Raw genomic sequence first — 16,960 nt, 5'->3', positions numbered from 1 at the left:
ATATCAAGTTCAATAACACCCATGCGAATTTGAAAATCAGAAATATAAAAAATGTATTGCTGAAAAGGTTCTTAATTGTCATCGGACCGAAAGGATTTCTTCTTATTTTTACACACGTTTCCCAAGTGGGTGACCATAGCATTCAACAGAAAATAACTTCCTACTTTCTATTTAATGAGTTCTTGAAGATTATGTCACTTATTAAGGGGGTAGCGATTGCTAGATAGAAAATTATTTCCAATGCATGCACATCTCCTTTCTTGAGCCTCCTTGCGTGAATATTGGAAAGTGATGAAGACTCGCTGCTTCATTTTGTTAATTCAGCTTTACTACACGTTTATAATTGTGAAGGTAAGTTGATCTTGTTTATTTGTAAATGAATTTTAAAAAACAAGTTCGAAGTTCTAGATTGTATTTGAGTCTTAGATACACGATTAAGCACTCTAGTTCCTCGGATTTGTTTTCTGAAGTTTGTATCTGTGTCTATACAGGATTAAGTACCCTAGATCCTGAAGTTTGTATTTGTGTTTATACAGGATTGAGTACTCTAGCTGCTGAAGTTTGTATTTGTGTCTATACAGGATTAAGTTCTCTAGCTGTTCTGATTTGTTTTCTAGAGCTCGTATTAGTATTTGTCTGCACGCGATCAAGTTTATTTTCATCTTCCTAATTTTTTTTATTTCCTTAGTGGGTATTTTGAAAAAAATGTTAAGCAAAGTACACCTACATGTTCTTGTATATGTTTAACATAGCAAGGAACCGTATGTACTAAAGTTATATTATCTACTTTTCCCAAGGTACATGAGAAAGGTACAAGTCAGTGTAGCCTGAACCATTAAACCTGTATTTGAACATAGGCTACTGTGGACCTTTTAAATAAAGTTTATGTCGATTAACTTTGGTTCTGGTAGTATCGCCGAAACTTTAAATAACTATCATTTGGTTCCGGTGTTGAAGAGTACTAGCCTTTCCCAATACCCATTCAATTCTCCCATGGAAAACTAGCTATATAGCAATTTTATCCTCCACGGAAAGATCGCGATTTTCTCCTATCATAGCCAAGGGAAATTTTATGGAGGTCCATTTTTGGTAAAAAGTAGCAGTATTTATAAGATATCTCATTCAAAATTCTTATCACTGTGAAACCAACCCATTAGTGGTTATTCTTTTCAATTATATATATTTAAACACATGTATAAAATGTGAAGATAACGAACAGTGATCAATCTCATACCTCCTATAAGCAATACAAAATAGAGAGTTGGGCAAACACGGACCCCTGAACACACCAGAGGTGGAATCAGGTGCCTAGGAGGCGTAAGCATCCCCTGTCGACCGGTCACACCCGCCGTGAGCCCTATATCCTGATCAGGTAAATGGAGTTATCCGTAGTCAAAATCAGTGTGCCAAGAACGGCCTAACAATCGGTATGAAACAAGTCAGACAGCATTTGACCCAATGATAGGTTGCATTGACGAACTAGATCGTTATAGCGACCATAGAATTTGCGAAATGCTGACTTCAATCGAGACTGTTGAAACCCCTGTACCATCAACATGTATGTGAGTAATTCTTTATAACGATTCAGGTTATATTTATGTAATTAAACGTACAATCCAATATCCTATTCTGATTCTGTTTTGTTTTATTTTTATCATGACCTCTAAAACTGAAACAAAATAATGACGCCTATGTGGACAAAGGTACATGTACCTGTAAAATACAACACCGTTCCGCGAAATGTTCTGACATGATCTGTTATTTCTTCATTTCCAAGTATGCCATAATATAATGTTCCCATTGCAGAAGATTGAAACGAAATGCTTACCTACGGAAGTGTCTGTTGTAACGAAGACGTGGTATCCGACAAAGACCATGTGCAAACGCAGCTGTCCAGCCAATCAGTTTGTATTTCGAGAGAGGTGTTACGAAGATTGTCCAAAATTTACCTCAAAAACTGACAACGGATTTATAAAGTACTGCAGCAGTCAGATCGCTCTCGGGAACTTGGAATGCCCTGACTTCATGTGTACTCAAAGATACCCATATTGTTTTAATGGAAACTGTCTTTCATCTTGTCCGGAATATACCGTTGGCTACAACCGTTCCTGTCTTATAAAATGTCCAACGGAAGCGCCATTTGTCACGGCGTATTCTTGCAAGGGTGTATGTTATTCAGGAGACAAATCTTGTTCGGAGACTTGTCCTAACTCTCACCCATACACTTTCCAGTCCTTGCATATTCAACACTGTTTAAGTGAATGTCCTGATTTTACAAGAATCAAAGGAAATTGTTGTGCTTTATCTTGCTCATCCGCTTTTCCTTTACTCTTCAATAGAAGCTGTTCGGAAAAGTGTCCAATTACACACCCATTTATATATTTGAAAAATACCCAATATAATCAAATTTTTACGTGTGTGGAGAAATGCCCGGATCAGATGGCATCGTATCGGAATGTATGCGTTTCTGTGTGTCCTAATAATACATATCTTGAAGAAGGAGCATACATGAAGTGTGTTGAAAAATGTGGAGATGCGCGTCCATTCATTAGCGTTGCACCGTCATATAAAAAATCAATATATTATAAGCAGTGTATTTCAAGTTGTCCGGCTGGACAATACGCCTTGTCCGAGAACATAGACAAAATATGCGTGAATGTATGTCCGAAAAAATTTTCCATATATAATAATACATGTTTATCAAAATGTCCGAAACAGTACCCTTTGAGGAATACTCTCAGCATACACGGGCGTCATACCTTTACATGCGTGAAAGAATGTCTACACGATACTTTCAACCATGAAAACATGTGTTTAACTCGCTGTCCAAGCCAATTAGTGCACTATCTGTCAAATTGTACATCAAAATGTTTAGATCATTATCCTTTCTTACTGAAACATAACCGGACGTGTGTTCATGCATGCTCTCGAAATTATGTGTATAATGAAAATGTATGCGATGATATTTGTCCGGAAAATAAGTCTTTTATCGAGAATAGGACTTGTGTTGTGCAATGTAGCAATAGACATTCGTTACATAAAGTTTCAACCAGTGGAAAATTATGCCTAAATTCAGGAATATGCCCGAATGAAACATTTTTGTTGAATAAAACGAACAAATGCATCAGCGAATGTCCAAGAAAAACTCATGTCTTGATCAACAACTTGTGCACGAACATCAGTGAATGTTCAATGCCCTCATTCTTCCTTGACACTAAATATGGATATCGATGTATTCAAAAATGTCCAACAGCTCTATTTACCAACGGTAGAAACTGTGTCTCGCAATGTCCTGAGAATAGTGTTGTAATGGAGAGAAACTGTACGGAAAAATGTATGGATCCTAAACCTTACAAATTCAGAAACGACAGTCTTGGAAGAACCTCATATTTCTGTTATTCTGTATGTCCGGATGGTTATTATAGTTATAAGACAGAATGTATTCTAGAGGACACCTGTCGTTTCGACAAACAATCATACATTTTTAACAAGACGTGTTACAACAAATGTCCACCACACACAACGTTACTCAGTGCTCCGTACTATGTCTGCAAGGCTGTAGACTTTCAAAGTGCTTATCGGAATCTTGTTGAAATTGTCTTAGGTACTGGTGTGTTCTTGACATGTTTTTATTTTGTATGCTGCTACAAAGGAGGTATCCATCGTTGCTTGTCTCGTTTAAGTGAAAAATTCAAAAAGGCACATTATCAAAAGGTAAGGGACTTTAAAAAGGCATACAGCGTACCAGTATATTTTGTTCGAATGAAAATTATGTTTGCTCATTTTATAAGATATAATGTGAGTTGGGGCAGTTTACGCATAAACTAGAAATAAACTGTCTCAACATATTTCATATCGTATAAAATGAATAAGAATTACTCTCAATCCTTATGATTTGATTTAGTAAACCGCGTTTGATATCATTTGATGAATAATTTTAAAATAATTATGAATTTTATATGACACGTACCAATATTGCCGTATCAACAAAGCAACCAAACGTATTTCGACGTCATTCCTATAACGTTATATAGCGGGACTAAAGGCAACTTTGTTTATACGATATAAAGAATGTTGATAAAGTCAAATGAACCAATGAAATTGCGTGTAACAAGTATAAATTAAAATATCATAATAATTAAAATACTTTTCAACCTTGTTCTTTGAATGTCACAATAGGTATTAAACATAAACGTAATTTTTGAATTCAAAATTAGAGTTGGTATTGAAAACTTGTAGTACAATGAATGTTGTCTTTCAGTTTTTATAATTTTAATAGATGCTGCATGTATATTTTTTCAGGTTCCAACTGCAGATATGAGAAATTCGATTGAAGAAACAAACTCGAGTGAAAATATTAATGACAATAGCATATGCGAAATACAAGAGATTGATACAATATTGGACAATGACGCACACTCCTTGTGAACAAAGAAATAAATGAGTCAAACAAATGACTAAATAGATTAATACATAGATATAAGAGACATAATTTGTCGAAATGCGCATCTGGTGCATCGAAATTGGTACCGTATAAGTTTTACATTATGACCCCTGGGTCGAGGCCTCTGCTGGTGGACTAACAGTCCCCGAGGGTCTCTACAGCCCAGTAGCTAAGTACTTCGTTACTAGCTTGAAAATACGGATGTATATTTAATTGCTGTTATAAAATTTAGAAATTCGTTTCAAAATTAAGGATTATCTCCCTCACGCATAGCTCTTATCCTTAAACGAATTTGACTCCACTTTTTTGGCACACTGTTTTTGCCTATAATAGCTTTAAAATTTCAGTGTTATTTCGGATTTCAAACATTTCGATTGAGCATCACTGAAGAGACATAATTTGTTGAAATGCGCATCTGGTGCATCAAAATTGGTACCGTATAAGTTTTACACAGATATACTTTATATAGAGTGGGACTTGTTCACAGTATACAAAGACGTGAGCGTATTCATACAAAAATAATATTCTCGATGTCTCATTTTGTTCACCGTCTGCCTTACATGAACAAATAATTATCAGGTAGGTCTACATCATATCCGTACCAAACTTTCCTCTGTGTCACTGAAAGCTTTAAACATGTTATCTGAAGAGGCCAAAGCAAGACCATGCTCAAACTCTTCAGCACCAATTCCGGATGTCGCCCATCACAGGTTCTTTTAAACACCGCATGTGACTAATGCAATTACTTCCTAATCGTATCGTCGGTTCCTTGCATACGCAACATTGTTAATCATGAACAAATCAGTCTTGTATTCGATTATATTTCAAGTTTGTCTACATCGAGTGTTTCCTAGAAATATACTTCTGCTATTGCATCCAAACTTTACAAATGCAGTGAACTTAGTTTACAGTGCCTATACATAAACCATTTTAAACAAAATCCCCTTGTGTGTTCTTGTTCTTCTTTCGATTATAGTCCAGCTAAATGTTAAAAGGTTCAAAATTCAGGGAGCCCAGATCATCCAATTGACGATAGCATTTTATCTCTATTATGAATTATGTTAAAGATTGTGCCAGACGACGGAGTAAATATTAAGGGGTCCACCTTGACGCTTTGTCAGAATGAATAAAGATTAATTATTAGAGGAATACAATACAGCATTAAGACTTTCAATACGTCTTTGGTTATACATGTACATATTGTAACTTCAGCATATCCTCTCATAAACAAGCCATGTGATTTCTTCCGAGAAAATAAAATAAATGCAATGTATATCTCACTGAACACTGCATAATTCACCAAGAGCATTAATTGCATCCCAGAAATATCGCCTAACTCTGCATGCTGTTTGCTTTTTTAAGAGGTTATTTTGGAGAAAGTATGCTAAATTTCGCTGACGTGACTGGCAGTGATGTCTTGATGAGATGTCACGAAATCTCATTGACTTTGCCGGAGGCATCATCTTCGATTGTTTGTATATTTCATTAAACCTCATACGATATTTTTGCACTCATGTAAACGTCACAGGCTTTCTATAAAGAGCCACAAAATTTTACTCGTGCATGGCGCTTAGGGCTGTAGCAATGAGTATTCTTTACCGTGCCAATTCCTACCGTGATACCTCCGTTTTAGTCATATCAAAACCTCTCTGGTTTCTATCGCCGGATATTTGGCGAAGTAACAGTCACTACTTGTATAAAACATATTAGAATCGAACTTGGGATTCTCCGGGTGCGAAACAAGCTCCATCACCATTAGACTACCATGACGGATGTCAAGCATCTTTAAGTAATCTCGGCTAAGATTTGGTTCGGCTGCATACTTGAACTGACGCCTTCATCGAATCTCGGAGCAGTCCTTCACAATTCATGACTGGAAATTTACAGTTAGTTTCGGCCGTGATTCGATTGTTATGATTCTCTATCACCATTAATTTTGCATCGCTTACAGTCTAGGTATGAAAATATCAAAATAAAAAAAAATCCATTCAAATGGGGACTCCCATGAAGGAATTTTTTATCTCCTGATATTGAAGAGTTCCTACAATCTCTCTGTCTTTATCAGTGATATACAGTAGACCTGTATGGGCAATTAATCTTACAATTACTCCGAGTCGAATCTCAGTCGAGATTAACCTTTGGGTAGATATGTTGCAAGATGTTGATGGGCGTACTAAAAGAAGTATTTTGGGGAAATATTTACCAGACGCATTGACTTTCTGAAGAAATAGCGTTGACTTGAGAGAAATATCGCTTAAGATTATGCGGAACGATGATTACGTGATGGTTGCGAATTTATTATAAATCTAGAACCGGACGAAGCGTAGTTAAAGCTTCCCGAGAAAAATCACAATGCTGTACAGACACACTATATGACGTCTCAATAAAAAAAGTACGTCACGACGTTGTATCGCGGGGAAATGTCATCATAATTTGTCGTAATTTGCTACCGCTATCAAGTGTCATGTGTAAATCTGTTGATTAAATTCTTGTCAAATGATAATTTTTATGTCTATTTGATATTAATTACAAGTCTATCACATAGAAAAATGGCTCTGAATTTACCTGACGCAATGCATTGATATTTCTAGAAATGGGGGGAAAGATTAATTAATTCAATATCACTTTCACAAGCGCTAAGAGGCGAAAACATAAGAAAACGTATTATGACAACACATCAACTCCAAGACTGATTTGGCAGTTTTTGTCATGGCTTTATATATATAGAGCAAATTCTTGACAATAACAACGGTGCCAATAGTTATGGCAAATGAGTATACAAGGTGAATCAATGACAAATATAAACACCAATAATGTACAACGACAATGAGCTACACCGACTTTGTCAACAGTGTATGGCATAGCAATATCAATGGAAATGAGAAAATGACAGAAGCCCAATTATTGGCCCCAGACCCTGGAAAACAACAGAAATCTAGGGCAGGCTTCAAAGTTCAAAATTCGGCCATATGTCGACGAGTACCTGCAATGAAGCAAGGTGCGCGTAGACATCAGCCACATGCTGCAAATTTTGGCCCCTGCCATGACGAACTGCCGAATATGGATCAACTGACCTCAATTAACTGCTCGAGGCGGAAAGTGCTGAACCCCCTCCCTAATAATAGTGAAAAGGCCCCCCCTGAATGGTATTCAGGAATATAGTTTGACCAATGTCAGTTAAGTGTACTCCGTCTCGAAACAAGACCGGGGAACATGATTTGAGATCAGGGTACGAAATATAACCCCCACCCCGTTGAATGATAAATGCACTCATTGCACTATTTATTCTCTTGCGGGACATTTCTGCTGAATTTAATGAGAACATATGACGACAATAAGTACGAGGCAATATTTCAGACCAAATGAATCTGCAATTTGGCAATAATTGATAAAGTGTATACATATATAGTTTGCTTCATAAATATTTGCAATTGTCTAAGTGACATGGTCCCGATGCTGTTACCACCGCAATATAACATTAAAACATCGGGAGGACCAAATTGAACAACTAGCCTTTGGATCTTAGATTCCATATGCTCCCAGGTCATGCCCCTCTGACCAAACCATCTAATGGCAATGTTCTTGGATAGTAGGTAGAGGTGCTGATTACCAAAATAGGGTTTAGTGTAGTTGCATGCATGATATATCAAAGATGATCCGACTATCCATACGACTGTGTGGATACCTGCAAACTTAACCTACTGTTATTAGACTTCCATCTACCCTTGATTTTGATATGTTCTTCTGGGACCCCCAAGAGATGCATATGGGTTGCACCCCGTGTTCTAAATGAATGGGATTTAAATGTAGATGTGTCGACTTCAATTAACCGTAATGCTTTGTGCAAGATTGAAGTAAACTGATAAGAAGTGAGTGGCTTACCGTTTAGGTGGAGTAATAAAGGGCCAGGTGATGTTGGTCTAGAATGCAGATAATGTTGTAACGATTGAAATAGGGTAGAGGTTTCATGATTGAGATATATCTGAACAATGGAACCCACTGCATACTGATCAGTCTTCGAACCCCTAATACGCAGATTAATTTGGTTCTTATAGAACCCAAGATCATGAATGGAAATTACGTATGAAGTGTTTGTAGAGACTGTTAGCTCGCTAACTCTAAGTAATGCAAAAAAGGCCAAATGAAAAGCAACAGTAAACAAAGTTGCCTCGTAATAATTTTTACAGACTGAAGGAAGTGCCAATGTAACACGATTTAATAGGGGCAACGAAATAGGTGCCCTTATGTCCTTTAATGGGTTTAAACGATGCATGCTTTCTAACATCTTCTTAACAATGAAAACTTTAGTTGTGTCTTCTTTACCTTGAATTTGCAAATGGTAACTTAGCCCACTTATGTAGCATTTTGCTGTGGAATTGATATGTTCTTTGCTGATAGATAAGCTAAGTAATAAACAATTTGGTCCACAGAAGGTGGCCAAAAGGATGGAAGGTTGTACTTAGTCCGAAACTCTGTAAATGAGTCTAGAGCCCTGCTATAAGTAGGCACGGTGTTCTTGGAAACTGCTGCTGCTAAAAGTGCTTCTATTCGATACTCAAGACTTGCCATATTGCTGGAGGTATCCGTGACGGATATTTCTCTGCCTGTGGGGCAAGGGATTTGAAGCGGTCCCACTGAAAGCGAGAAATAGCATTAGCAATCGAATTCCGACATCCAGGAATATGAACCGCTTTTATTTGTATATTGTGTCTTAAACAGAGCAGCACTAATGGACGTACTAACTGCATGACCCTTTCCGATTTGATCAATTGTGAATTTAAGATGTGGACCAAAGCCAAATTGTCTGTATGTAGTAACAATTTCTTAGACTGAAAGCTACCAGCCCATACCCAGAATGCACACAGAATAGGAACTAACTCGAGGAAGGTTATGTCTCGGAGAACAGGAGAATCCCAGGTACTAGGCCACTTAATAACAAGCCAACTATTGTTGTAAAATGCACCGCCTCTACAAGATGTGCAGCTATCTGTAAATAGGTTTAACGCAGTATTTGATGACCATAGGAGATCTGGAAATGGAGCAAGGCCATTGAAGTTTTTAAGGAAGTCTAACCAAACCCTTGCATCTTGTTTCATGCCTATTGTGACACGAAGTCGAAAGTGTGGTTTACGGATACCAATGGTAGAATTATAAAATCGATGGTTGAATGCCCGACTTCCTGGAACTGCCTTTGTAAAAAAAATTAAAGATCCACACAAAGACTGCATTTGTGTAAGTGTGACCTTCTTGGACGACGATAAAGAGACCAAGGCTTGTTTGAGCTCAATGCACTTCTGTTCTGGGATGAAGATTGTTTGGCTAATTGTGTCAATACCCAAACCTAGAAATGTAAGTTTGGTAGTTGGATCCTCAGTTTTTTTGGTCATTGATGGGAACAACAATTTTGTCTGAAAACTAGAGAGAGGTTATAACAATGATCAGACAATGGCTTATCAACAAACAAGAAATCGTCGAGGTAATGAATAATATTACTGTTGCGTGATTGAGTAGCTACTATCCAATGTACCGTAGTAATGAGGAAAACTTCTCAAAAGTTGCGCAAGCAATAGAGCAACCGAATGGCATGCATTTATCAATGAAGAATTGATCACCTACACAAATGCCCAACAAAGAAAAATCAGCAGGATGTACTGGTAACAACCTAAAAGCACTACATAAATCCATTTTGCACAATAATGCCCCCTGTCCTAACCTTTGAATCATTTGGATAGCCTGATCGAATGATGCGTAAGCAACTGAACACAATTTCGGGTCGATAAACTCATTTACACTATTTCCAATTGGGGCAGATAAGTTGGTGATTAGTCGCCAACTCCCATCTTTTTTAGGCAAACCCCCAACAGGGTTGCACCTTAAATTTGACAAAGGGCGATGGTGAAAAGGACCAGCCATACGACCTAAACTAATTTCTTTATGAATTATCTGGAGTAATTCAACCTGATGCTGAGTTGCAGATTTCAAATTTTTTGCCGAAACCAAGAGTCTTAATCCAGTGTAATTTAAACTGAAACCGTGCCTAAAACCATTCACAACGTGCTGAACTAACTGAGATTCAGGATGATCACGAAGGTAATTTTTCAAAATGGAATGATTAATGGGTGTTGAACCTAGCTCCCATATTTCTTTGACGTTGATGGGAATTGGATTGAAGGGACGGAAATTGTGCTGACTTAACGGTTGGCTGGGTTGAGGGTTGGATGTTGGGTTTGGGATGTTAGCCTGAGGAGATGGATTACTTTGATTGACCCAACAATGTAGTCTAGGATGCGACTTATTACAATACATGCATAAGTGGAGGTAATTACAGGGCTGGCGAAGGCATGAACCCTTAAAGTCGAAACATTTATGGGTAGGTTGAGTGGGGGTGATTGGCTTTGGTTAGAAATAAACAAGAGCCATAGCTCAGCATTAACGAAACCCCAGGAAATGTTAGGATTCTTTGACAGGCGTAGCCTGAATTGCCTATCATATTCGATCCACCCACTAACTGATCTGTTTGCTGCCAGTCTAACTATGTGCATATAGTTGAGGATGCCCTGGAGATCAACAGGGTGCCTCGTTAAGTATATACTTGCGGAATGCTGGACAACTCGCCCTCAAGACAACTCGCCCTCAAGACAACTCACCCCCTCTTAGGACAACTCGCCCTCTCTCAGGACAAGTCGCCCACTTCTCTTGAGACAACTCGCCCCCAATATTATATATAAATATATTATCACATTTTATTTTTATTGTGTGTGTGTGTGTTATTTACACTTTTAACCCTATAAAGATACGTCTTTTTATTTCATACTTTAAAATGAATGGTAAATTCTAATATAATTACACACAGATTTGATTATTGCATTTCAGAAAAAGTTATATTTTTCATAAATCAATTGTCAAGGAAAATTATATTTGCTGATATTCAGGTAATTGATTAAATGTCTCCAATACTGAGAAAATTTTGGGTTTGGGGTGTGTGTGTGAGTGTTTTTTTTTGTTTTTTTTTTTATCGATATAGTATACATAAGTGTAAAGGTGAAGCATGAATATTCTGATACATGTAATTATCATTTAATGCGTTCCTCAACTAATTCCCGTTGAAAAATAATAAAATTCCCATTTTAGAAATTTTATAACGGCTTTGCTTTACTGATTCTTTTACGCGGGGTGATTCTTTTTACGCAGCGATTTCAAAGTACAAAGAACTCTGATGATGAGTACTTCAAAACGTTTGAAGTAAATTTATAACAGCTTGGGGGAAATCAAACAATTAGATTTAACAACAGACGCAGATTATTGATAATTATACTACGTCAGCTGTAGACCAAGCTAATACTCTCCCTATACCTAACGCTAACTTGTTTTCGCTGAAATTATATATTTTACATGTAAATAAAAGTGATGATGAATTTCTTAAACCCAAACACTGTATTTTCACTAAAATCTTTCGTCTTGCATAAAAAGACACGACTTTCGGTGTTTATGTGAACACGTCTTATTGTCTGTGCTGTATATACTATCTATAAGAAATTCATTAATTTTTGCTAAAACACCTCTTGGATTTAGACCAAAAATAATAATTGTAAACATGTATGATATGAATGATATGAAGGAGCGAGATATCTCAAGAGAGGGGGCGAGTTGTCCCGAAGATGGGACGAGTTGTCTTGAGGGCGAGTTGTCCCAATGAAGGGGGCGAGTTGTCTTGAGGGCGAGTTGTCTTGGGTGCGAGTTGTCCTGATACCTACTTGCGAAGATTAAAAATGCATCTGTCCAAGTATGTATTAATGTAATTCTTTTAGGTGGATTTTTTGGTTGGATGACAAGCTGGCCATTGACAACTGAAATCCGTTGTTCATTGGAAATTTCAAATTCAGACTGTATTAACTTAGATAATTCAATGTAATCTCGGTTCCAAATTTTTTGCTTGATTGTTTGTTCAATGTGAACGGCCAACTCGTCGCCAACACTAACTAGTGGTGCTATGACAGGCTCACGATAAGAGTGCATGATATTGGTAACATTTTCACCTGAAGTTTGTTCTCCCCTGTTTTCATTAATCGGGAAGTTAGCCATAACCTGTTGGTGAGGGTCCACAACTGGCGGAGTGTTTAGAGGGATGACTGGCAGGCTAGGCTGAGTAGGGAGGTCAGTGGCCATGGGAGTTGTCACAGTTGTAGGTCTGGCAGAGGTGTGAGCCGTCGTCGTCCTGGATGCGGCTTCTCTTTTCCCAGCCGCTGGACCAATATATGGAGCGTTTCTGGCCCCCCGTTTAACTCACAAAATGATGAAACTACAGTACAATTTTATAAATTATATATACATGTATCTGTTTATATCTATAATTATATCTAACCCCAGTAAATATAAAGGAAATTGTAATTAATACTTATTAATTGATAATTAATAGCTAAATTGTAAATGAAATTGAATTCGCACGTTTTTACAAAATGGCGACGCCATGAGGCATGACCGAAACTCAGACGCAGGCTTAAGCAAACATCAGGAATTCAATGCGGCATCATCGAACTAAAAACGAAAATTAGGGACCTACCGTACTGTCCAGTTTTACCTACAGTATACCTACCAGGGCCGTAAATTACATGGAGGCGGAGGAGGCAGCTGCCTCCTCCAACTTTTGAGCCAAAAAAAATTAAAATTTAATTTCATTAGAATTTATGTTGTTTCCAATAACTAAGAACATGATACCTCCCTTAAAAAGCATTCCAAATCTTTCTTTTAGAATGAGTTAGTCAAGTAACATCTTAGAAGGCCCTAGAATCAAGGATTTTGCACGAAACGTGTTCAGTGTGCACAAAATGTGCTCAGCGTCTGGGGGCCTGGGCGGCCCCCAGACCCCCGCCTAATTTCCTGCCTCCTCCAAATTGAAGGTTAATTTACGGCCCTGCCTACAAGTGAGACCGTGGTTCGTATCGAAAAGGATACGCTTTAGAGATTGCCTGCAGATTCGGAATGTTCAACACGTCTTAATCGCAGCAGCTACAAGTTGGAAAAGGAAGCTTCCTCATTACGCATGCTCTTATAAGCATGTACTGAAAACGTGCATGTCACTCCCATTACATGAGAGTTATCTTTCTTTGTATATGTTGATGATGAGTTTCTGGTCGGCATAAAAGGAGTGAACTCTAAGGAGTTAACTCTGATTATACATGTAATATAATTTTAGTCGTAATATAACTTTTTTCGAAATTCGATATTAAAAATACAGTAAAACTCTGATATAGCGAATTTCTGAGGACCCTCTATAAAAATTCGCTATAAGCGTAATTCGCTATACGTTTATAGCGAATTCATAATTCAAATAAAACGAATTCGTTATAAAACTTATTTGTTCTACATGTATGTCAGTTCTATAAGAAAGCAGCAATCGATATACTTGCGTTTGTATTGTCTTTAAGAGAAATGAAGTCTATATATTTTCGAGAAGAAATATTTTTATACAAGAAATACACACATTGATTTATATATGATAATTTATCTTGATGATTATTAAGTCATGCAAGAACATGTCGAGAGAGAAATGTCAACATTTTGCGCAATACATACATGTACAGTCTATTGCAATTGTCATTTACTTGTTGCTTTACACAAATAAAGAAGTGTACGATAAAATAAATGCAATCAAACTTCAAATTTAATTAACGAAAATAGTAAACAATACAGACAATATATTTCCTAAACGTATGTGTAAGTATTGTTTTGCGTTAACAACCTTTTTTTGAAAAAAATGCAAACATAAATTTTGTAATAAGTGTGCAACCTTTCTGTCAATGAAAAACGATTGTTAAAAATCACATAGAGTTTAAAATGAAAAAAAAATAAAATCGTTATAAAAGGTGATTTTTACGTTCATTTTTAATTCAAGGGGAATAGGAATTTACTTCGTTATATCCGTAAATTCGCTATATCCGTGTTCGTTATAGACGCAGATTTTTATATAGAATATATAAAGAATTTGCCGGGGAAATCGTTTTCACTTCGCTATAGCCGTAATTTCGCTATATCCGTGTTCGCTATATTCGAGTTTTACTGTAATATGATGTGCAGGTCAGTTACAGTACTGCATAGGTTGAACATTAATCGATGAACATATCTACAATTGTAATAGATCAATACTGTCATATATAAATTAAACATGTCTGATGATTGTATGTATGTTTAAATAGGATATCGTATACTGTTTAAATTTTAAAAATCGGCATTTTTTCCTAGAATATATTATCAATATTTCCTAGAATCAAAATACAACTGTACATAAACCTAATAATATTTTCTCTTTTTAAATAGATAACAGTTATATGAATATCCAAAAGCATAGACAATAATTAAAGTACAGTAAGGCGTTAGGCTTATGTTGTATGAATATACAATTTCTAATAGTACTACTAACATATCAAAAACAATAGTTTGCTACAGTTACCAAGTAACGGAGAAGAACAAAATATTGGAACAATTTTCTAATCAATTATAAATACATATTGTATTTTAGATGGGGATTTCCTTTTGAAATGAGTTTTTTTCAGAATTAGTTTAAATTTGATCATATCACAACCAATATTTTCCCTATTACTAATTATACATGTATTATATAGCATTATTTACTATAGTCATAATTACTAAATGAATATGATTTTGTAATTACTGTGCCCTTGGCACTCCAGGTGAGGATTAAAAAGGGAGTATCCGCGGAGACTTTAAGCCGACTAGTCAACCTGTAACTTAATAATAAAGACCTGAAAAGGTGGAAAAAGGCCTCAAAGGTCATCTATAGGTTTGGGTGTTTGGGAGTTTTTCAAAAAATTCTAAAACCTTGTTTTGGTTCTCATTGATTTTCATATAAACTTGTTTCTTCTCAATTAACTAGAACAAAGAAAAAAATTCATAATTTCTTATTGCTCTTGTAAGTTGTACAAGTATTGAAACCACATTACGTTATCTCTAAAATAAAAGTTTGGTTGTTAAGTATGATGCAGATAAAATGTCTGTACCAGGACACAGTTATCAGATTGATCACTGTTCGTTATTTCCACCTTTCATTTTGAACGAGAGTTTAATGTACAAAGTCCACATACATTTTTAGGTCACCTGAATTCATTCAGGTGACCTATTGCTATCTGTTTTTGTCCGTCGTCGTTCGTCGTGCGTCGTGCGTTAACATTTGAACATTTTCAGCTTCTTCTCTGAAACCCCTGAACCAATTTCAACCAATTTTGGCATATAGCATCTGTGGGTGAAGGGGAACAAAAGTTGTGAAATTCGTGGTCCCTGCCCCCCCTGGGGCCTGAGGGGTGGGGCAAAAACCATCAAAATGAGTGTAATTTTAAAAAATCTTCTTCTTTACTCCTGGACATCAAGAAGTCAAACTGTGGGCATAATTATAATGAGCATTGAGCCCTCTACCAAAATTGTGAAATTCATGGCCCCTGGGGCAGAGGTTCTTGTGTTAGGGTGGGGCTCTATTGGTCATATAGTGAAAATGTAGAAATTCTTTGAAAATCTTCTCTGTCTCTGGGTATTAAGTAGACAAACTAATAGCATGGTAATAATGAGTAAGGATGCCTCTTTATACCCCCCGCAACAAGTTGTGGAGGGGGGGGGGGTATACTGGAATCGAGTTGTCCGTCTGTCCGTCCGTCCGTCTGTAGATGCAATGGTTTCCGGGCTCTAAAGCATTATCCTTTCCACCTACCGTCACCATATCATATATATGGACTACCCATGGGATGAAGATGTTCCCTATCGATTTTGGGGTCAAAAGGTCAAAGGTCAAGCACACTGGACATCGAAGTAGCAATATGGTTTCTGGGCTCTAAAGTGTTATCCTTTCCACCTACAGTCACCATATCATACATATGGACTACCCATAGGATGAAGATGTTCCCTATCGATTTTAGGGTCAAAAGGTCAAAGGTCAAGCGCACTGGACATTGAAGTAGCAATATGGTTTCCGGGCTCTAAAGCGTTATCCTTTCCACCTACAGTCACCATATCAAACATATGGACTACCCATGGGATGAAGATGTTCCCTATCGATTTTGGGGTCAAAAGGTCAAAGGTCAAGCGCACTGGACATTGAAGTAGCAATATGGTTTCCGGGCTCTAAAGCGTTATCCTTTCCACCTACAATCACCATATCATATATATGGACTACTAATGGGATGAAGATGATCCCTATCGATTTTGGGGTCAAAAGGTCAAGCGCACTGGACATTGAAGTAGCAATATGGTTTCCGGGCTCTAAAGCGTTATCCTTTCCACCTACAGTCACCATATCATATATATGGACTACTAATGGGATGAAGATGATCCCTACCGATTTTGGGGTCAAAAGGTCAAAGGTCACGCGCACTGGACATTGAAGTAGCAATATGGTTTCTGGGCTCTAAAGTGTTATCTTTTCCACCTACAGTCACCATATCATACATATGGACTACCCATGGGATGAAGATGTTCCCTATCGACTTTGGGGTCAAAAGGTCAAAGGTCATG

General features: G+C 37.1%; 1 protein-coding gene across 1 annotated transcript; it reads left to right on the top strand.

Moving 5' to 3' along the window:
- Nucleotides 1-140: 140 nt before the first annotated feature.
- LOC125674824 (proprotein convertase subtilisin/kexin type 5-like) lies at nt 141-4,476 on the top strand. Its single transcript, XM_048912127.2, has 3 exons — nt 141-351; nt 1,807-3,714; nt 4,303-4,476. The coding sequence occupies exons 1-3, from the start codon at nt 292-294 to the stop codon at nt 4,426-4,428; spliced, it is 2,094 nt and encodes a 697-aa protein (XP_048768084.2). The 5' UTR covers nt 141-291; the 3' UTR covers nt 4,429-4,476.
- The last annotated feature ends 12,484 nt before the right edge of the window (nt 4,477-16,960 follow it).

Source organism: Ostrea edulis, chromosome 3, assembly GCF_947568905.1.
Source record: "Ostrea edulis chromosome 3, xbOstEdul1.1, whole genome shotgun sequence".
Lineage (NCBI taxonomy): Eukaryota > Metazoa > Mollusca > Bivalvia > Ostreida > Ostreidae > Ostrea > Ostrea edulis.
This window is presented reverse-complemented; position numbering and strand designations above follow the sequence as displayed.